This window comes from Cnephaeus nilssonii, assembly GCF_951640355.1.
Source record: "Cnephaeus nilssonii genome assembly, chromosome: 21".
Classification (NCBI taxonomy): Eukaryota; Metazoa; Chordata; class Mammalia; order Chiroptera; family Vespertilionidae; genus Cnephaeus; species Cnephaeus nilssonii.
The window spans coordinates 28,181,794-28,205,507 of record NC_137092.1 but is presented as its reverse complement, the minus strand read 5'-3'; the positions used below and the strand labels follow the sequence as shown (position 1 = coordinate 28,205,507).

Genomic DNA, 23,714 nt, shown 5'->3' with positions numbered 1-23,714 from the left:
TGGGCAGATGTTCCCCCGCCAGCTGGCCGCCCCTCCTCCTCCTCGATACTGTGGCTCACCGGGGCCACAGCGCTACCCAGGCCTGTGGGAAAGTTCTGACTCGGACTTGACTGGAAAACCAGACCCGGCCTCGCCTCCATACAGCTAGAGACCCAAAACCTCTACAGGGTGTTTTTAAATGATACTTTCAGGGGGGAGCAGTAATCTGATCCTATTTCCTCCAGGAGGTCCCCAAGGGCAAGTTCACACCAGAAGTCTATGCATTTCTCGAGCAAAGAAATGCCAACAAACAGAGCCAGAGCCAAGGTTCTATTTCTATCAACTCAGACAAACTGGCTTGCGTGAATTCCGACCCTATTGTTCCTCGCCCAGCTTCGGGGAGTCCGTGAGCTGTTCCCATGTGACCGATGACGGATGACGTAGAGGAAGCGAAATGTGGCGGAGTTGAAGAAAACAGGCTCTGAAGTCACTCATCTCCCAGCTCTTGCACTCACTGCCTCAGGGACTGTGGCCAAGCTGCGATGCCTCCTCCCGTCTCAGAGCTTCCTCATCTGTAAAATGGGGATGCTGACGACGCCTATCACCCACAGGCTCCTTGGGGTGTCAATGCGGTGACGCCGATCAACCGTGCGGGGGGGCGGGGGGACACCTGTTAAGTAACCACTTCACAATGTTGTTTTCCGCTGCTGTGGATGCTACTTCCACCATCATCATCCCTGGGAAGTAAAGCAGGCAAGCCTCAAGAACCTTGTTCATCAGCTACCCCATGAACCACTGGATCAGAAAACAGCAGTTGCCTGCACTAAATGAGAAAAGGCAAGCCAAAGTCAAAGCTGGAAAGCCTGCCTGTCAATCACACAAAAGTCTAAAAGGTGTAAGAGCCCTGGCCCATGTGGCTCAGGTGGTTGGGCGTCATCCTGTGCACCAAGAGACTGCCAGTTCCATTCCCAGTCAGGGCACATGCCTGGGTTTCAGGCTTAGGAGGCAGCCTACTGATGTCTCACTCTCACATCGATGTTTCTCTCTCTCTCTCCCCCTTTCCCTTCCTCTTTCTCTAAAAATCAATAAACACAAATATAATAAAATAAAATAAAATAAAATAAAATAAAATAAAATAAAATATGCAAGAAAAAAAATAGTCACAGAGCAGTGCCTCCCACAGAACTTCCTTGAGAGTCTCATTACAGATGTTGGTGGGACCCGGGCACATCACTCGGACGCTGTCCTGGGGGATCTATGATGGAGGCTCGGGTGAATCTTGAAGTGAGGTAACCTGGGCACTTAGTAAGCTGGGAAAGGGGCCAAGGCGGTTCTGCAGGATACTAAAATCCGTTAAGGAGCGCAGAGCCGTAGAAGGGTCTTTTGGACGGCCAGCGCTGAGTTTGCATAGAATAAATGAGGTAATATATGTAACCAGTAATGTGCTATGTAGTAAGTATTTTAGTTGGAAAAGAGCCCTTTTATAAGCATGGGTGGAGAAAGGGAGGGCAAACTTTACAGTTACTTAACAGGCCGCCCATGATTTGTGTCTTTTGCTCAAAGTAGTCTTGACTTTTGGGGGTATAATTTATGGGCCTCGCTTCAATCAGATGGTAACACTCACTCAAATTAGTAACATTCAAATTATAAAGGGCCCTCAGTAACTGCATAAACAGTCTACGGTTGATATTTCAAAAGGAATTTTTTTTAAAAAATTTGTTTCCTGCTCCTATGCTTTAATAAAGGCTAGTATTTTAAATTTCCTTTTCTCATTCCCATCCAGCCAATCATTAAACCAGACCTGATCTTCTCCCAAAAAAAAAAAAAGCCTGAGACAGAATATTCCATAGAGTATACATACACACCCACACGCATGCACACACAGGTGCGTACATTGAAAGGGGGGATGATGAGGTGCAAGAGAAATCATGGTAAGGTAACAGGGTTGAGCCATCATGGATAGCCCAGAACTCTAAATAACAAGGCAAACGACTTCGAATACAAAAACACACACCCTAATTCATGGCCTAAGATTTGTGCTGTTGTTGCAACACTTCCTTTTCCATAGGACACAGCATATTTCAGGGTGACTCGTGCACTTACCCAATAAAAAAAAAATTACAGAAAACTACTCAAAATATGGGGTTTCCAATGCAAGGTAGGATTGGAGGAGACAGGTAACCTGCCGGACCCAGTTTCTACCTACTCACAGCCAGACAACCTAATTTTACAAGTGCTGAGTTCATTTGTCAAGTACAAAGCAAAGTCCATTCATGAGCTCCCCCCATCCATACACTTCCAGCTGAATTCTGGAAGCTGAGCCTCCCTGCCAAACATTGCCACATGGTTGGGGGGAATGTGGTGGATGACTCTGAACAGAAACCAGCTCCTCCGTGAGCAAAAGGATCCCACCGTGTTTCCTGAGTAAATGCGGGGAATGCTTGATTGGTTTATCTCGGAGGCACCCAACCTAAGCCAGGTCCACCTCCTCCTCACCATACCTCCTGGGGACCTGTCAATCCCTTTTCATTTCTCTCGTCTTCTTGGAAAAACAGCTCAAGTGCGCTGAATTCTGCAATGAGTTCATTACAAATGAGGAGAAAAGAAGACAGGAGAACCAGCTTCCAGGGAGAGGAACCGTACCTCTGAATCAGTTACTAAAAAGGCACCACTAAGAAACAACACAGGGGAGCCACATTAAATTGTCCTTTTCATGAGTCGTTCGCTTGGCTTGGAGCTTTGCATTTGAACAGAGGAAGCAAACGTATACACAGGCACTCAAAAATATGTTAGCTTCTTCAGTGATATAGAGTGGTGGGTGACTATTTTAGTGTCAAAGGCAGGTCTCCCTTTTGGTATCATGAAAAGACTGTAGTGAGTCATGGTCTTTCAAAACAGTCTGAAGCATTGTTAGTTGTTTTTTAAAATATTGATTTTTTTATTGATTTTTAGAAAGAGAGGAAGGGAAAGGGAGAGAGAAAGAGAAACATCAATGTGAAAGAAAAACATCAATCATTTGCCTCTGATGTGTGTACTCACACTGAGGACCCGGATATGTGCCCTGACAAGGAATCGAACCGGTGATCTTTCGGTGCATGGCATGACATTCAACCAACTGAACCACCCAGCCAGAGCCACTCTGGAGAATTTTTTTATTCATTTGTTCATTTATTTGTAGAGATGGTGTTCTCCTCCTCCCCAGCCACATTGGCTATTAATAGGGAAAGATTTCTTAAGGTTGGTGTTTTTTTCTAATTTTGCGACCAATGGCACAGCTTTAGTGCTATTTGTAAGGGTTACAGACAGGGTCTTGGCAATTACTAGGGATTAAGTCCATGATCTTATCTCAAGCATTCTGAAGAGTTAATCATCCAGAAGCAAAAGTTTAAAATTTCTTGCACGAAGTTGTAACAGGTTGCCTGCAGTATTTCAGTTGTAAAGTTAGAAATAGAGAGTTGGTATGCCTCCACATAAGAGATACAGGAATTAGGTAAAGCACTAAACCTTCCACTGAGGCCAGGGAAATACTTCTAAAGATGTACAGGCAGACTCTGAAACTGCACTTCGTGCAATCACATTCCAACGGCTTTGGAAAATAAGCCACTGTTCACCAGGCGGATAATTGTACAAAACAACCTGTGTGCAATCAACCTCTTCTCTAGGTATGTCTGAGATTTCTAGAGCTGACACATCTATAATTTACTACTGCACCACCTTCATTTTCCTAGCCAATCACTTCATAACAGTACAGGAAAAAAAACTGCAGAGTAACATAGACTCAAGAAGCAAATCTCATAGCCACGAAAAAAATCACTCCGAATATGCAAAAAGGATGAAGACTTACAAGTTAAGACTGGGGGAATTATTTCACCTACAGTTTCTATGTCTAGAAAACAGACACTGGTGTCAATGTACCTCGAAGAACTGACATGAAGCTAAAAAGATTATTTTCCTTACAAAGACAAAAAGCAATACAAACTGAAAGACTGGGAATCTCCCGAGCAGACTACTTTTCAATGGATGCTTTATCAGTGTTGATTATTTTAGTCCACTGCACATACAAAAGTGCATGGATGTGGTTAAGCAGGCTATAAAGTACAGCAAATGCCACTATTATCTGACAGGGTCAGGAAATTAGGTGTTCCACTGAATCAAGCAAATACTCCCACAATCACACTTAAGTTACCAATTCTGAAAACATTAGCATAAAAGCAAACCACAGAAGTATCCTTAAAGTAAGTTAGCTTTTCTCTGATGATAGGAAATGCATGTTAAGATTCCATATCTTTATAAACTCCAGCCACGATGAAAATAGCAAAATGTAAGGCATCTTTCCTGCAGCCAACAGCTTTGGATAAATCAGCTTTTAGGAAAGACAAAAATAAAAATTTTCAAATGAAAAAGGGGATACATTGGAGATAATCACCCATCCTAGGAAATGATTATCGATTTTTTTCTTTAGGTTTCTTTTAAAAACCAGTGTTCTTAGTTCAGCCTTGGAGAGGCCCAGGAGTTATTGAATTCACATTCCCAAGAAGGCTGGACTTCCTCATAGAACAACAGTTCTCCAAGTTGAATAGACTTTTGCTGTGAAGAGTATCTCAGGCACCTTTGTTCAAGTATTCACCCCTCCTTCATTTATTGCTTCCTAATTAAAATGAGAGTCAAGATTACCCCTAAAGGAAATAATGCTAGCATATTTTTACCTTTTATTAGACTTCCTCATATTATTTACTACTAGTAGCAATGGCTCCCTTGCCATGTTTAGTAAAAATAATGGGAGCCACATAATTAATTTTAAACGTTCTAGCAGCTAGATGGAAAGGTACAAAGACATAAAGTTAACTGTAGTAACTTTTATTTTAAATGATACATCCAAAATATGATGCTTTTAACGTGTAACTAACATAAAAATGATTAATGGACTATCTTAGCTTTTCTTCCACATTAGGCCTTCAAAATCAAATGCATATTTTACACTCACTGCACATCTCAGTTCAAACTAGCACACTCCAAGCGATCCACAGCCGCCTGTGGCCAATGGCTATGCCATCCAGCAGCGCAGTCTTAAATGAAGAGTAACTGTTCAAGTCATTGCAAGATTTTGGCTAAAGGTAAGGTCAGTGTGTAATAAATGGAACAAGCCATCTATAAATGGAACGAGCAGCCCAGCTGGCGTGGCTCAGTGGTTGAGTGTCAACCTATGAACCAAGAGGTCAAGGTTCGATTCCGGGTCAGGGCACAGGCTTGGGTTGCAGGCTCGATTCCCAGTGTGGGGCGTGCAGGAGGCAGCTGATCAATGACTCTCTCATCAATGGTGTTTCTATCTTTCTCTCCCTCTCCATTCCTCTCTGAAATCAATAAAAATATTTTTTAAATGGAACAAGCAGACTTATAAAAGGGGGAGAGCCAGGTCCCTGGAAGCATAGAAGCAGGGTCCAGAGAGCATGTGTGGTGTCCTGTCGAGGAGACTGCCCTATTGAAACATGGATAGTTGCCCTAACTTGTTTGGCTCAGTGGATAGAACATCGGCCTGTGGACTGAAGGGTCCCAGGTTCGATTCCGGTCAAGGGCATGTACCTTGATTGCGGGCACATCCCCAGTAGAGGGTGTGCAGAAGGCAGCTAATTGATGTTTTTCTCTCAACGATGTTTCTAACTCTCTCTCCCTCTCCCTTCCTCTCTGTAAAAAATCAATAAAATATTTTTTTATAAATTAATTAATTAAAAAAATAAACATGGATAGTTACTTAACCATCCTGTGCCAAGCACTGTCCATACTCTGGCAAAAACCAACTCATTTAATGCCCCAACAACTCATGGAGGCTGTTACTAATACATCTCCATTTACAGACAAGAGAACTGAGGCACCAGCAGTTAAGCAACTACCCAAGATTACATAGCTAAGAAGTGGCAGAGGCAGGATTCAAACTCAGGTAGTTTGATCCAAGCTCAACTTCCTAGCCATTCAACTCTGCTGCTTCTCCATGTATTTATTTTAAAATATGAGGATCGGTCATAAGGCCACATTGTTTTAACGATTTCTCTCTTAACCCAGGCCAGTGATTTTTCAAACTGTGTTGGAGGGACGGAAGGACACAAGGAAATGGAATTCCAGCCAGCCATCCCTTCTGCAAACAGAACAGCTGCATTTTATACATTAAAAGTGCCACTGAATATTTCATTTGGGGAAAAGAAAGGGGTGAAATCCATTGATGCCAATATGTTGTAGTTCTATTATCAGAATTCTAATTTTCTGAGCCTCTGTATCTCTTAAATCCCTTCCTTTAATGAAGTTCCTGGCCAGAAACTCATACCTTGTGGGGTTTTTTTTTCCTGAACTTAAAACAAAAAATAATCCTGGCAAGGGGAATTCATTTTATTTCCTCTTGCCCGGATTATTGTTATGTCTGCCTGATGGCCATCTCTATTGCTCCTGTCCCCTCAACCCCCATTCCTCTTCGGCTCTTTGCTTCTTTTCCTAAACCCAAGGTGGTCAGTGTCAGGCTCCGCCTTGAAATCCTTCCACGGCTTTCCATCTCACGGCAGCGTTTTATTCCCCAAACAATGCAGAGAGGATTTAACAGAAAACTAAAATAAACGTGAAACACTGATTTCAGCATTTCTCCCCCCCTAACCTATAGAACTTACAAGGGCGTTTCCCAAAGCGTGTACCACGGGCCCCTCCTCTGCCACTACACATCCCTGGGAAAGAGAACGGTGGGGTCGCCTGCCTGGGTGGGAGCCAGCCCAGCGAGAGCGGGCAGGGCACCCTGAGCTGTGGTCCCACGTCCGGAAACCAGGGACAGCAGGAGAGCCGCCTTCCAGGCTTGTTATGAGAATTAAATGAGGTGACACATGGAAGGGGCTCAGCACGACAGGCAGCACGTTAGAAGGTGGCGGGCGGTTGCTTTCATTATTTTGGTGACACGTTTTGGAAACGATCTCCTACAGGATCTGGCTAAAATTCCCTAATCCAGATACACTCGAACCTTCAAAAGCCGACGCCTGCCAGCCGTTCCACACGCCTGTCCTCCCCGCACTGACCCCTCCACGCACACACAAACGGATCGGTGCAAACTGAACTCTGCCCTTCCCTGAAAATTCCACGGGCTTTCCTGTTTCTGGACCTCGGGACGGACTGTTCCCTGTGCTTTGCTGCTTGTTTGTCCTGTTCTCTACACTCTGGGGTTTCTGGGAGCGGGGACCCTATTATATTCAGCTTCCCTGGGCGGGACTGTATGTGCTGACCTAGGAACCCAGGCCTAGGCCATCTGGATGCCATTGGACATGGCAGCACAGCAGTGCATTCAGAACCAGACTTGACCCTCAAAAAGCTTCCCACGTGGACACATGTCATTACACATTTGTCAAAATACAACACCAAGAGGGAACCCTAATGGGCCCAGTTGGTTAGAGCATCATCCCAATACACCAAGGTTGCAGGTTCGATCCCTGGTTAGGGCACATACAAGCATCAACCAATGAATGCATCGATAAGTAGAACAAAAAAAAAAATCAATGTTTCTCTCTCTCCCCCCCTCTCTTTCTCTCCCTCCCCCCTAATGTAAACTGTGGATTTTGAGGGACAAGGATATGTTAACATAGATTCACCAATTGTAACAAATGCTCCCTGTGATTCGGGATGTTGATAGCGGAGGAGGAGAGGAGGTCAGGTGGGGGCAGGTGGTACATGGAACTCCGCTTTCCACTCAATTTTGTTATAAACCTAAAACTGCTTTAAAAAAAATAAAATTATATACTAAAATTAAATGGTGAAACACAAATTATAATTAACGCAGATCTAAACTTAAATCAAAATTAATTTTCCTTTCCTAATATAAAGCTATTCTCAAGTTTAGGATACACCTAAACCACAGGGCACTTCTAATGGCAAAACGAACCATCCGCCCGTATCGGGTCTCCAAGCCTCATCGAGACCAAACGTTTCGTTATATTTTAGATGGATGTCCACTTTCTCCTCTGAAGCGCCGAAGGCTCTATTTGGAAACGGGTCCCAATACAAAGTCAAGTGAGTGGAACAGGCCCTGGTCACCCCTCCGACTGGGGCTTCGGAGTGGAGAGTGCATTCCTCCTCCAGATGTGGACGCACAAAAGAAGAACAAAGTACCGGACTGCTCTAGCTCACCCTTCAGTTCAGAGGTAGCTATCGGACTGTTTCACAAAAGGCCATACCTCAGACGCCATCTGTCACAGAACGAAAGCACACAATGAGAAAAGAAAGTGATGTGCCCTCATGCGGACGCACCCGCTCGGGGCACGTCAAAATAAAGCCAGCGTGAAGCGCGCACCACACCTGAGCATTAGGAGATCAGTCACCCTGCCACACACACCTGACAGCAGCATGTGACTTCCCTGCTTTAGCCTTGGTGACAACACCGTTGTGGGATAATCCGGGCTTGACCTTTGCCCTCTCGCTGCCAGAAACAATGGTTTGCGGAGAGTAATGACTAACCCTACGCATCTCCAGGCACGCCTCACCTTGCGCCTCACACCGTAGCTCTACCTGGTGATTGGCAGAGGTGGCTTTTCAGTCCCCAAGAATGTGCTGCTGTTTCACATCCTTGGATCTGCAAAAATCCAGTTCCCCACGCCCAGGATGACCTCACCTTCTCTTCCCCCTGCTGCTCTCCTCGGTGTCCTTCAAGTCCCTGGTTAAAGAGGGAAGCCTCCTTCTTTCCCTGAGGCTTCCTCTCCCTTCCAGGGCTGCGGTGTTCAGTGGGGCGGGAGGACACGGATGGCCCTGCATTGCATCTCAGCGTGGATCACACTCGTTCTCAGCTGTTCGTGTAAATGTGGGGCTCCCCTACTAGTCTGTGCGCATCTTTTTAAAAATATATATTTTTTTTATTGATTTCAGACAAGAAAGGAGAGGAAGAGAGAGATAGAAACATCAATGATGAGAATCATTGGTTGGCTGCCTCTTGTATGCCCCCTATTGGGGATGGAGCCCGAAACCCGGGCATGTGCCCTGTCCGGAAATCAAACCGTGACCACCTGGTTCATAGGTCAATGCTCAACCACTGAGCCTCACCAGCTGGGCAGTCTGTGCACATCTGAACAACAATGTCTGATGCACTGCAGTTGCTCAAGATTTTCTTCATTGAAAAAGACTCTCCAATTGGAACAATCACATGTTGTTATGTTATTAGAGACAGCACCACACATTTCCCATACTGTATCTCTTTCAATATGGACAACAGCCCTAAATAAAGTGAGTCTCATTATTCCCATTTTCCAGAAGTGAAGTCACTTTTCCAAGGTTACCTAACTAAAAAGCAGCAACTATAAGTTCAACTCAAGTCCAAGACTCCAAAGGCTACGCCTGTAACTACTTAGCCACATGCTCTATGCCTCCCAATGTGTGTGAAGAATACTTAATTACTCTAATGTGACTTACTGGGAATATGCAAAAGTAAATTCACTGCATATATTTTTAAATGATCTCTGTAACTAAATGTCTGCCAAGAATTTAGACCAGCTTCCTGCCCAACTGATCTACAGTATTAAGGTTCTTCCTTTATATTCATGCACATACCTATGTTTAAATATATATTTCCAGCCCTAGCCGGTTTGGCTTAGTGGATAGAGCGTCGGCCTGCGGACTGAAGAGTCCCAGGTTCGATTCCAGTCAAGGGTACACGCCTAGGTTGTGGGCTCAATCCCCAGTAGGGGGTCATGCAGGAAGCAGCCCATCAGTGATTCTCTCTCATCACTGATGTTTCCATCTCTCTCTCTCTCTCCCTCTCCCTTCCTCTGTAAAATCAGTAAAAATGTTTAAAAATAAATCAATAAATCTACCTAAATGGGTTACTAAAAAGCAAAAAAAAAAAAAAAAAGAGCCAGCCATTGACCAACAAGGTCAGAACATGTTTATTCTAGTGTGTCAGCTACAGAGCTAGACATGTCTGCTGGGCAGGACGGGCTCCTACACAGGAGAATGAACTCCAAAGACCTGACCTCTGAGGCCAGAGAATAAACATGAAGGCCAGCAGGAGGCAGAAGTGCTCAGGCAGAACAGCCCCTCGGGGCATACGAGTCGGCCTGTGGAAGACGCCAAGGGGAGAAGACGACCTTCCGACCTTCCGTGACCCCCACATCCTAGATGCACATGGAGAGAAGATGGATCGTGAGGGGCGGGGATCAGACACCATCACTCACTCACTTCCAACAGGCACCGCCCCTCTTCTCCATCACCCTGAGGCCTTGGGCAAGGGTGTCACATGACCTAGGAGTAAGGCTTGACTCTCAGGAGCTGTAGTCATTTCAGCTCCGGCAATCACTCAACCATACCCTTCCCCACTAGCCGGTGTGACATGTGGTTCTCAAGACAAAAGCTGTGTGCACTCCTCATCACGTCTCCTCTCTGGAGTGTCTGAGAGACTGGAAACTGCAGGGCCTGCTGGTTCGGAAGGACACGCTGCCCTAAGTGAGAGGCTCTCCTAAAGAGCAATGCCATGACTGGCTGTATAGTCAACCCTGGGTTTGCTTAAAGCCCAAAGAAGTCTCACAGACGGTACAAAGGAAACGAGGGTCAGGAGGAATCTTAATGGGAACCAAAGTCCATGTTCCAAGCTCCCACAAAAAAACCTCTCTGCTCACACTCACTCTAAATGCTTATTCTCTTTTTCTTCCCTCTGAAGAGGAAAACAGAGAAACAAACGAGCAAAAAAAGGAAAGCAGCTGCATCCCTTCCTACGTGGGCGTTGTCGCCTTGACGCGCAGCCAGAATGCCACCCCGGCTGCCCACTCCACCCTTTTACAGACAGAAAATGACGCTGGCGAGGAGAGCCTCTCGTTTCCAACTCCCCCTAACCCTGGCCATCAGTGGAAACAAGAGGGAGGCCGTCACCCCGTGGAAGCTCTAGGTGTGTTCTTGCTTCTCTCCACGGAAGGCTGTCAGATCAAGGCCCTGCTGATACAACAGGGTTCTTCTTCTAAACACCAGGCTGAGGCGGAAAGGCAAGGCAGGTGCCCAGACAGGGGGGCAGTCCCTTGGGTGAGTTCTCCCTCGCGCACCCGCCACACACACCCCCTTACCTCCCGCAGCTCCAGCCTCTGGGCCACAGCCTCCAGGCACTCCTGCCCCGTGCTTTCCACGGACAGTGTGCACTCGATGACATTGCTGTCCAGCAGGCGGATCCGGGTGACAAAGCAGTTCTTGCTCAAGACGTTGTAGCGCCGTGTCCGGCGGAGCTTCAGGCCGAAAGGCATGGCTCTGGCCCGCGGATGCCGCCCTCCTCTCCTGGCGCCCACGCCCCTGAGATGGCCTTAGCAGGCTGGGGACCCGGCGATGGCACTACCAGCCGTGCTCCTCCAGACACGGGAGAAGGTGTCCATGCCCGGTGTGGCACGCTGCAGGGTCGCTGCAGAGAGAAAAGCAGCGAGGTCACTCGGGGAGGGCAAGTTGTGGGTGGGTGATAGGGCACGTTTTTCACATGCACAGACACCCTCTTCCCCCCGATAAACATCCAGATTCCAGAACCTGCAAGACACCTGGGAGAGTCCATGCACTGTATCTTATCTTGCAAGGGTGACATGATCAACTCCTGTTAGAGCCAAAGAAATGGACATTCGGAGAGATTAAAAGAACTCATCCAAGCCCTGGCCAGTGGCTCAGTTGGTTGGAGTTTCATCCCACTGAAGGTTTCAGGTTCCGTCCCCAGTCAGGGCACATACCTAGGTTGTGGGTTCGATCACCGGCTGGAGCGCGTACTGGAGGCAACCAAGATGTTTCTCTCTCCCTCCCTCCCTCCCTCTCTCTCTAAAATCAATAAATATATCCCCAGGTGAGAATTAACTAATTAACTGATTAAATAAAGGAACTCATACATGGCAAAGAATTCACACCAAAATCTATGCAACCTCAACTCACATGCTTTTTTCACTGTACAATCCTGTCTGCTCAAGAGAGCAATCGGAGTGGAATCGACACTGTTTCTTTAACTTCTAAATATGTATGATCTCATTTCAACCCCGTGAACAACCCTGTGGGGTAGATTTTAGCACCTGTTTTGCAGAGAGAAAAAGCGAGGTTTTTGTTGGTTTAAAAGATTTGCTGATCCTGACATTAAAATCTCAGCACTGCCTCCTCTACCTTCAATAACATGATTTGCCTTTGTTTTTATTTTAACATTTTATCACTTATTTTCTTGTGTATTTACTGAGAAAGTATAATAGAATATGGAGGAAATACACAATTAATACAGTCGGCAACTTCCTACTTTTAACAAACATTTTAAGTATATGTATTCTTTAATATGCTTAAAATTCTTTCATGTCCTTTTTTACCAAATATTTAGACAGTCAGATATGGGGAACCACCCTAGCAACATTTTGTTCTTTTACAAAATGCTTGATGCAAAAGCCCTGTGACCAAATGACCGATCATTTAACTTACTAAAAACGAGATTTCCTGACACCCTGGTGGTCCACCAAATGCCAGTGATGACATCATTGCCATGGAGAACCCAACAATAAAACCACCACCACCAAGCGGCTTTACCGTCCCACCCTGAGCCTGCAGCGCACTCACGGGGAGGCTCATACCCTCCAAAGAAGCAGAGATGGCCAGACAGCCCCTCTGTCCAACCCTCTGCTCTCCATCAAGCTCGCAGGACCATCTCCCGTTCCCATGATCCCCCTCTGGTAACCTGATTCCCTGTGTCGGGCAGTTCAGCCAGCCTTCAAACCCTTCATCCACAGAATTACCTCTGAGCCCCCCGACACTTGAATGGACAAGTAGGAATAACTACTTGCAGGAATTCTGGAACTAATCAATAAAATGGGCCCAGCGGTGTGGCTCAGTGTTTGAGCATCAAGCCATGAACCAGGAGGTCCCATGCCCAGGTTGTGGGCTGCATCCCCAGTAGGGGGCGTGCAGGAGGCAGCCAAGCGAGGATTCTCCCTCATCATTGATGTTTTTATCTCTCCCTCTCCCTACCTCTCTGAAATCAGTAAAAACATAGAAAAAAAATAACTAAATAAATGAAACGGCTTCAACATTTAGCAACCACTCCGTGTCAGTACCCCAGGCCTCACGGAGGTTGTCAGGGCATAAACCTACAATACAGCAAAACACACTCCCCACACTCCCTCGGCCAGTCTTTGATGCCTGCCCTCAGCACATTCCTTAGCATGACAGGGATATGTTTTATGATGGCTTAAGATGTACACGCCAGTAGAGACTGTGACTCGGTAAAATAGATTAACATTTCTAAATCACTTTATGTTGGCAGAGTAGCATGTTTACTTCCAAGGTAGGCCAACCTGATGATCTCCTGATATCTACAGAAAGGAGGATGGAGAGACCCGCCCAGAAAAGACCAAAAAAAAAAAAAAAAAAGAACCAGAATTCAAATACAGAGCCCTGAAGAGTTTACTACTCACGCATTCCCACAACTTGTTGAAACACAGGGCACAGAACACCAAGATTCAATTCCTATGTTAGCTGGGGAGCCTCACACGGAGGAAAATATTTGCTCTGTGGGCACAAGCCACATAGCTAATCCTGGGCCAGGCCCTTTGCAATTGGGTGTGTCTCGTCTTAAACACCGATGAAGGAATGTGGCTGGCTTGGTGCACATGTATCCCAGCCACTACTAAAAACAACCCCTGCTACCTATTTCGTGGGATTCCGTCCATAACGCACAGTGAGTGGGGCAAAAAGTAAGCTGCATAACAACAGGTTTTTTTTAATTATAAAAACGGTGATCCTCTGTACACCGAAGATCACAGTTTTTATAATACATAAACAAAACAACTCACAGAAATGAGAAAGAAGGTAAGTGCACCAAAGCGATTAACTGTTATCTCAGGACTACACAGTGGTGATATTAAATAGAACTCTCGCTTTATAGTTTATAGATTTCTAAACTGTTCTAACATTTTATAGCTGCCTTATCTTACTGTTGCAAATAAAGAGTAAAGTGCATTAGATACTGAAAGTGGTATATCAGGAACAACATCGGACAACCTGCCAAGATATCTCCTACACAATACGTGACTATTTTAAGTTTTTCACATCTTCAAGTTGCAAGAAACCTCCCTGGTAAGGTAGCAACAAAAAGGTTATAAGAAAACCGGTCCAGCCCTAACCGGTTTGGCTCAGTGGAAAGAGCGTCGGCCTGTGGACCGAAAGGTCCCAGGTTCGATTCCGGTCAAGGGCATGTACCTTGGTTGCAGGCACATCCCCAGCAGGAGGTGTGCAGGAGGCAGCTGATCGATGATTCTCTCTCATCAATGTTTCTAACGCTCTATCCCTCTCTATTCCTCTCTGTAAAAAAAATCAATAAAATATATTTTTTTTAAAAAAAAACTGGTCCAGTCCTTGTAAAGGTCAATGTCATGAAACAAAAACTGAACAGGTCAGATTAGAAGGCAGCTGCTCTAGGGTAAAAGAGATTTAGGGGATGGTTGGGCACACAGTGCAGTATACAGATCTTGTAACACAGAAACCCACACCCGAAACCTGTGTGATTGTATTAACCAATGTCACCCCAATACATTTAATTTAAAAAGGAAAAGAGAGAGAGAGATTTAGGAGTTAGAAAAACAAAATGCAAGGTGGGACCCTTCATCAAACCCAGGTATGAGAAATAAAAAGACGTGGACAATTAGGGAAATCTGAAATAGAGAACAGGAATTGGATATAATGTATTGTTGTTAAATTCCTTCCATTTTTTTTTTTTTTTGTAGTGGAAATACGGTTACGCAGGTGAACGGCTTTAGGCGTTGCCGATGGATATACGGAGGGGTGGAATGGCACGGTGCCTGTGACTAACAAATGGCTAAGAAACAACACACGCACGTGAGTACATACACAAGTTCAGAGCTGAAACAAGTATGACGAAACATGAACCGTTGCTGAATCTAGGTGGTCGGTGTCCAGGCATTCGTGGCGCTCTTCTTTTAGCTTTTCTGTGTACCTAAAAGTTCTCACCATCAAAAGGTTAAAAAAGAAAGGCAACCCTCCACGCAGGCACTAAGCAGATTCCAGCCACACCTACTCCTGGCGGCTCCGTGTCAGTGGCACTGCCTCTCTCCAGGGACTCCTCTGAGCCTTCCCTCAGATCACCTCGGCTGAACTCCCACGGGCATGGTCATGCTTATCGGACAGAGCAAAAACCGATGTATGTCAAGAAGTAGCCACACTTTTTGACTCTAAACTCCTTCAAAACTAGAAGCACATTTCCTCCATCTTTCAGACCCACACCATTGACCTCCATTAAAAGCTCATCACGGCATTGACAGCCAGATCCGTGTGCTCACAGAGCTGGGCTTCTGGAAAGAACTCCCAGGCTGGCTCTCATTTACGACATTCCTTACCCTCAGGAAGGGCTGCACCTGAAGTATCCCGGGTAAACAATCTGGGTGACACTCATCTGTCACGAGGGGGTCAGAGATGACCGCCCAGTCCCTGTCAGTCTCAGCATTTTAAGAGTCTATGAATGACCTCGCATATTTAAGGTCCTGTCACTCACCCCCCTCAGAACTCTCCGGAGGAGAGTATAGTCCTACCTTAAACACAAGCCAGCTCCCTGCTGTATTTTAAGCCCAATTCCTCTGCTTTGTCCTTGAAAGACGGAGAGTCAAGGATTCTGATACCCCACCGTATCACAGAATCGACATGAAGTCTACTAGCAAGTCCTGTGTTACACAGCCTGGCTCCTGGCGCCTTCCTCACTTTCCCCATGTGGTTCGCTGGGGACTGATCATACTTCCCACAGGAACATTATAAAGCCTAGAACTAGCCCGGCCGAAGTGGCTCAGTTGGTTGAGCATTGTCCTCCTATGCACCCAAGTGTTGCCGGTTCAATTCCTGGTCAGGCCACATACCTAGGTTGTGGATTGGATCCCATGTAGGGGCGTGTACAGAACACTTCTCTCTCTCTCTCTCTCTCTCTCTCTCTCTCTCTCACTCACTCACAATAGACCCACCGATGTGATCAATGGTGTTATAATGTGCCGTGACTGCCGAAAGCAATTTGTTGGGGCATTTGCTCTGTAAGCACCATGCTGGTCAAGGCCTTTTCCAGTACATGCTACAGTGGGAGAGGCATTCAGAAAAGACCAGTCACTTCTAACACCTACTGCTAACCAGTCAATCGGCTTCCGGAAAGCTCTCATGTGGAAGCTTCACCTGGAACTCCCAGCTGTGGATTTCCAGCACCTTCTACGGTACTTTCATTTCTTTCCCTAAACATGTCACCAAAAAAAACCCCGCTAAGTTAACAACACAACGCAAAGACAGCTTTCTCATAATACAGAAAAATCCACTCGGCTGACCTAATAAATCTCTGACTATGATGGGTGAGAAGTGGAGGGATCTTTTATATTGTCAACCAAATGCAGTCTACTCCTCTTCACTGGATTGTGTGTGATGTCTTTAGGGGAATGAAAGAGACACTAAAATCCAAACCTCAGTTTTGTGTGGTGAAAATTAGACTATTCGTTTCTTCTATACATTTTATTGTTATGGAAAACCCAAATTAAATCCACACATCAAATTATTTTTGGCCAAGTAAAAGTGCGGAGTAACTACAACAAAAGCAGAATGGTCACGTTGTTTAATTCCTTCATTTCTCGCCTCCTAACTCACTTTGAAAATGCAGTGGTGAGATGGAGAGAAATTTGTCCCGAAACACATTTTCCAACGTTCCTGTGTGCTACCCACGCACACGACCTTTGGAGACCTCCTTCAGCTAGGTGTGAAGTGAGAGGACAGAGTCCTGCTACACCACGCCCATTAGGCTCACCTGCATGAACGGTGGCTACACAACCACCTCATCCACGCAGAGGATCGCTGGAAACCGGGGACCAGCACCCACACATCTGCTGAGCAGCCAGTCCACTACCACAAAGCTCTTCATCCAACAACACACACTGTGCTCAGAAACAGGAACACCCGTACAGTCGGTGCACTCTGAGCCCCTGTGAGCTCTGCACCTTGCTTCGTAGCCCTTGGCAGATTTTAAGGAGACAAGGAAAAGCACGTTTTCAGGATAAAAAAGGCAAGGAGGCAGGTGACAGGTAAACTACACTGAGTGGCCAGATTATTATGATCTCTGAACGCATAATAATCTAGCCACTCAGTGTGTGTGTGTGTGTGTGTGTGTGTGTGTGTGTGTGTATGTGTATATATATCTTAGAGGCCCAGTGCATGAATTCGTGCATGGGTGGGGTCAGGCCAGCCTGGCCAGGGGGAGGGGACATGGGCGGTTGGCCGGCCTGCCTGCTGGTCGAACTCCTGGTCGAGGGGACAATTTGCATATTAGCCCTTTATTATATAGGCTATACACTGAGTGGCCAGATTATTATGTGTTCAGAGATCATAATAATCTGGCCACTCAGTGTATAAAAATAAGCACTCCACAGGAGGGCGGACTGTGTCCAAAAAACTCCCTATAGTAAATGGAAACAAGTAATATCCAGCATATTCTGGTTAAAAGGGCAAAAAAAAATGTATATTTTTAAACAGCCCCCACCCATGGTGGTTAAAAATAACAACAAATTGGTTCTTGTGAGGTAAAGCTCCTGTTGCCTGGAATCACTTTTACCCGCAAGCAGTGGTCCCTAGCTTTTATTCCCGCTCTAACACTCAGAAGCAAACCAACTCCACAATGTATCAAAGGCTGAGATTTTCAACTGAGGGGGGCTGGAGACTGCAGAAGCAAGCTCTGAGAGGACAAGTAGTTTGAAGGCTCCCCCAGGTGATTGTTTTAAAAAAAATCATTTCCCCACCCCCAGCTTTGAGGATGACCACCTTGTCTAAATAGGCAAGATCTTCCCACCAGAAGGATCTTCAAATAGGAAAGTTTCCATTTTTGACATTACTGGATCTTCTAAGGCAATCAAAGTCCACACTGAATATTTACGAATAAAATAGTAGGTTGTCTGGGATTTTTCTCCACAATAATGGGGTGGGGGAATGTGAAGGGTACAACATTGGGCATGTTGACAGCTGTTGAAGGTGGGAGACAGGGGTCACACCATTCTCTACAGCGCTGTGCATGCTTGAAATTTTCCATCTTAAAACGTTGGATTTTTTCTCAATAAAAAAAAGTTTTTCTTAAAGGGTAATTTTTCAAGTAATCTGGTAACATAGATTACAGGGCCCAGGTTGCTGATATGTTACAGAAAAAGGGGGGGGAGGATTTTCCCTCCAACTGAACCCCTCTGCCTTTCCAAAATAAAACGTGTGTTCAACTAGACCAAACTGACCGTGTAAGCTCTTCATGTTTAAAAGAGGGCGGGAAAAAATTCTTTCTGGAGCTACAATGACGAGTTGGATAAAATGCAAAGGCCGGTCAATCAGACACAGGATAACAGGGGAGTCTCTCCCCTGTCCCGTGGGCATCAGGCAGCGTGTCAGCATACCTGAGTCCGGCTTGCTTCTCAAGTGAGCCTTCTCTGCCTTTCATGCCAGGAATGCTTTGCCCCAGAGGACTCCCTCCTTGGAGGCCGCGGAAGCTACACCTCTCCAACTGCAGCTCTCTTTGCCGTCCGCGTCTACACCCCCAGGGATGCGGGTCCGGCGATGCCAGAGCTGCTCGCAGCCAGGAACCAGAACGCAAGCTCCCCTAGCGTCCGACACCCAGAAGGCGGTGATGAGCACCCCCATTTTCAGAGCAGACACAAAGACGGGGCCACTGCTGAGCAGTATTTCCCACAGCCCGACTGCCCTCAGATGAGTCCGAATGTCCCCACTGTACAGACGAGGGCACCCGGGCTGCAGAGGTGAAGAACTAGCCCCACATCATCCGGACGCGGACATTATCTGACCCCAGGTTCTGACTCAAAGAACCGTGCTCACACCATCCAGAACGGGGGGGGGGGGGGGGGGGGGGGGCTGAAACCACAACCTGGCGATACAAAAATAACCCGACAATAGCAAGCTCCCACATTCTATGAGGACGACTGTGAGCCGGCCGCCCCGGGCGGTCTACCTTTGCTGGCCCGCGGTGGACCTCATTCAGATATGGCAGAGATGGCCCCTGAGGCTGGTGACCAGTGTTCAGCCCTGGGATGTCCTATCCAGAGGGCCTGGCACAGAACCCTCAGCACCCCGTCTCCCCCCCCCCCCCCCCATGCCTCCTACCTGGACGCTTGCTTTCCTTTCACAGCCCCAGTCTGTGCTGCAGAGACACAATCCCAGCGCGTCGCACGCAACCTCTTCAAAAACCAATTCCAGAAACCCGATCACAAGGGCAGCCCCAGAGGCTTTCCAGCTCGGTCATATGACTCACTCATCAAAACAGAAGACACTCCGGCGGGCGAACACACCTTTAACTTGCTTCGCCCGCCCCTGCCACGTGCGCCCCGAGGGACCACAGGGCCGGGGAGAGGGGCTCTCCTCTCCCCCGTGAGAGCCTGCTGCAAGTGACCTCCCCAGCCGTCCTCCACACCTCCCTCCCCCGTTTCCTTCCTGCCCGGGCCCGAGCTCCCTCCACGGCCCGCACAGGTCCGGGGCTCTGGGAGGAGAGGACTCATGCGTGTCACTTCCCCTCCCAACAGAAGCCACAGCCAGCATCTCTGCCAAGTCTCGGCACCGGGCCCGCCGGTCCGGAGCTCCGCTCCCGGGGACAGCGCCTGCTTCCCCGGCTCCTCGAGCTCCACCAGCCAGCCTCGCCCCGATGGGGAGTCATTTCCACACAGGGGCCACTTCCCAGCGGCAGAGCCAGGCAGGGCTCCGAGGCCACCTCGCTTTCTGCAGGGACAACGCGGGGGCGATAACAGTGTCCGCCGCTAGCGCCGTTGGGAAGATTCCGGGAGTTAGGAATATCCGCGTGCTGGCACCATGCACATGTGTGTTCTCACTGCCCTTGGAATTACGGGTGCCATTTCACCCAGTGCTGCAGGAAATGCAAGGAAACCGAGCGCCTGCTAAGCAACACAAGGATAGAAACTGCTTTCCGCCAAGCCAAGCGTCGGAGGGTTTTTGAAGTGCGGGAGACAAAACATGAGCGCAAAACAAGCAAGTACAGGTCCCACCGCCTGGGAACCGTGACAGGGTGCCCGGTGGGTTTCAGGTATGTGACCACTCCGGTGAGTCAGGGGACAGCCAAGCGGGTTCGAAACGTTACGGGGCAATCGCTTCCCCGGAGCCAAGACTCTGAATCAGAGGGGAGAAGGAATGAAAACAGGTACGAACTAGTGTCAGCTGTAAAGAGTTGCATAATCCCAACTGAAGTAACCAAACGTTAATGACTGATGGGAGAACGCAAAGCCTCTAAACAGAGACAGTCATGCGACATGCAGACACCTCCATGTAGACAGACTAAAACACCCATGTACACATGTACAGCCACGCCAAGCATATGTGTCCTTCCTTCTCTCTCCATCCCCTGCCTAGCAGACACACACACACACACACACACACACACACACACACACTACCTAAGTGGAAAAGTGGGAAATCTCAGTTGTACCACTCAGCTCTGAGTGACATTACGAAGAAATGGCATTACCTGTCCACCCGACGGCAGTAAATTCACTGTTTTAAAACCCTTGTGTTAGCCTAGGACAGTGGTCGGCAAACCGCGGCTCGCGAGCCACATGCGGCTCTTTGGCCCCTTGAGTGTGGCTCTTCCACAAAATACCACGGCCTGGGTGAGTCTATTTTGAAGAAGTGGCGTTAGAAGAAGTTTAAGTTTAAAAAATTTGGCTCTCAAAAGAAATTTCAATCATTGTACTGTTGATATTTGGCTCTGTTGACTAATGAGTTTGCCGACCACTGGCCTAGGACCATTCCTGTCACCCTTGCTGACCTCGAGCTGAAGATGTGCTCAGCTGCCCCGCCTGGGGCAGAGCAAGCCTGGGCCACCGGAGACAAGATGCTGCGCGTGGGATGGCTCTCCAGGCCTGGGGGGGGGGGGGGGGTGCCTGCGGCCCTGTAGGGTAAGAGCACAGGAGCAGGGACAGGAGGACAAAGGTCAAGTGCTTCAGTTCCCAACTTGGACTGAGCTCTTAAAAGCTGGAAAACTTAAAACATGTACAATTGCTGACAAATTCATTGCTAATGAACACAGCAAACTTTAAACCACTTAATCTCTGCCTTTCCTCAATACTCTGTATAAGAGAATTTGGAATGAGTAGCATTATATCAGCTGTCATTTATCATTTCATCTATAAAATCATCTCAGTGATTTACATGCATTACATCATCTAATCCTCACGATCCCAATTGACACAGTACACCTAATGAAAGAGGCTCCCTCCGCTCTCTTGACTTATACCTGTTTCAGAATGTTAAGGATTTCAAACTTCTCTGGGGAAAAAAAATCAACCATCTACTGTAATCTTTATACAAGAGCAAAAAAAAATAAATCCCTGGGAAAGGAATGCACATCATCTGTTCTTCCACTAGACTGTAAGAGGGCAGGAACCAACAACGTTTTAAACAGCTTTTGTAACCCCAAATCCCTCCGCACTATAATTAACATGTACTCTGACTCAGCAATGCCACTTTTGGGAAACTTTCATAGACAATAAAAGCAATGAATCTTAAGGGTTGGGTATAAGGGTCAACAAACACCCTGAATATCCATAACAGAGTTATGTTCAAAGAAATCTTGGCATAAGAAATTATTTAGGGTCTTATGTAGTTATTAGTAACTAGTTAGAACAGAATCTATTGGTTCAGAGTGACACCAAGGGGGTACTGGTAAGAGGGAAAAGTTGCAGAGTAATATGTAAGGCAAAAAAAAAAAAAAAAAAAAAAAAGCCAAACCAGTCATTCTATATGTATCTGTGCTTACACGAGCTTGGAGAAAGGCATGGAACACTTCTGACCTCAGAGGGAGGAAGGCAGAAACAGAAATATCTACTTTGCCCCTATGCAATCTTTGGAGTATTAATATTGTATTAGACCCCCCCAAAAAAAATACTTTAAACCAGTTAATCTCTGCCTTTCCTCAATACTCTATATAAGAAAATCTGGAATATGTCTTCCTTCAGGAGTAGCATTAAATCAGCTATCACTTATCATTTCAGCTATAAAATCATCTGAGTGATTTACATGCATTCTATCATTTAATCCTCACGACCCCAATTTACAGGTAAGAAAACTGAGACCATATGATCTGGCCCAAGTCCCAAAGCTAGCAGGTGGCAGAGGCTGCCTGAAGATTTCATCCTACGACCTGCGCCTGAATGCTCTCAAGAGAGAGTGCACTAATTGAGGGGAAAAAATGTAATGGCACTTAGTCACTTCTATACTAAGTCAGAACTTTTAGATGGTGTCTAACCACATCAAAGAAAAATCACTCAAGGAGATCATATCTTTTTTTTTTTTTAATTTTTATTGATTTTTTTTTAACAAAGAGAGGAAGGGAGAGTGGGAGAGAGAGACATCAATGTGAGAGCGAAACATCAATCAGCTGCCTCCTGCATGCTCCCTACAGGGGATCAAGCCCACAACCCAGGCATGTGCCCTGACCAGGAACCAACCAGTGACCTTTTGGTGCACAGGATGACACCCAACCAACTGAGCCACCCAGGCCAGGGCGAGGCTCATTTCAGTAACAAGCTTCTTGAAATATCACCTTCTTTGTAAAATATACTTAAATCTCTGCGTGCTAATTTTACCTATTTCTTCATAAAGTCTTTCACTTTGAAAAGGGCCAGGGGGACCCATCCTCTCTACATTACAAATTCATAAATTTAACACTCTTATTAAGGCACTCACTGACAACATACACTATCCCTCCCTTTCTGACCTTCTCTCTTGAGGTCCTAATTCAACGCCCTTTCATTTTCTCTGTGGTTCCCTAGTAACTCTCACCTCTCCTTGCGCTCCTTTAGCTGCAGAACTAAAATGAGACACGTTATCTTTACAACCTGCCTCATTCAGATGGGCTTACTATTCACCAGGCGACACAGAGCTCAGGAGCGGGACTTTCCCATAAAATCTTCACTGGAAGGAAAACTCTCGCTAGAGGAAGGACGCCAGGAGAAAACCTGAGCCCACTCTCGTTTGTATCAGATAAGAACAAAGACTAAGACAAAGGGAAAACACATACAAAATGGGTCTGGCATATCGAGGCTAACTTCCTCACTATGCCTGGTGACTTTCGTCCAGCCAATAATTAGAAATTTGGAGCTGGAGGCCTGGGAGGCTGCTGGGTGTAAGTCACAAAATACTGACGTTTTCATCACGCTTTTCGCAGCTGAAAAATCATTTCCAATCGAGGAGGGGAAGAAGACACACATGCTACACGCTCCATGCTTGACGAAACCAGGGGATTTCAGGAACCCCACATCAACATCTATATACATACAGAAGGAAAAGCTGGGCGTGCGAGCTACCTGAGCAGTGAGCTTCTGCAAGTTCAACCTGCGAGGCATAGGTGCCAGGTGTTCTGCTCTGTTTGGTGAGGTGAGGGGGTGGTTTTGTTTTGCAAAGTGTGGAGGCTGCGAGTAGGGAAGGACCTAAAAGTGGGGGAATTTTTAATGTTTAAAAGTCTTTATAAGAAGTGTTACCTGTGCCAGTCCTTACCTAAGAGGAAGCTGGGGGGAAGGGGGGGTCCCCAGGGCAAGAAAAGAAGGGAAGGGGTGAAATTATCTGATGAGGTTGGATCTTGTGGAAAGTTGGGCAGGAGTTTCATAAAGCAGTGGAAGTGTGTGGGGACACTTAGTCAGATGTTTATTAAGAAAACCAAGCAAATGAAAAGGTGAACACTGACCAGGGTGTTACTGGCAGGGTGGTGGCAAGGA

At 46.6% G+C, this 23,714-nt stretch overlaps 1 protein-coding gene across 3 annotated transcripts in view; it reads right to left on the bottom strand.

Annotated features, from left to right (window-relative positions):
* PTPN14 (protein tyrosine phosphatase non-receptor type 14) overlaps positions 1 to 23,714 on the bottom strand; it is a 155,345-nt gene that overhangs the window by 86,954 nt on the left and 44,677 nt on the right. For 2 of the 3 annotated variants that reach the window (XM_079761911.1, XM_079761912.1), the window contains exon 3: positions 11,040 to 11,365. In XM_079761911.1, the coding sequence (XP_079618037.1) occupies positions 11,040 to 11,213 (174 nt within the window). In that variant the 5' untranslated portion in view covers positions 11,214 to 11,365. Of the gene's footprint in view, positions 1 to 11,039; positions 11,366 to 19,098; positions 19,232 to 23,714 lie in introns of those variants that run through there. The other variant, XM_079761913.1, reaches the window with a different exon arrangement.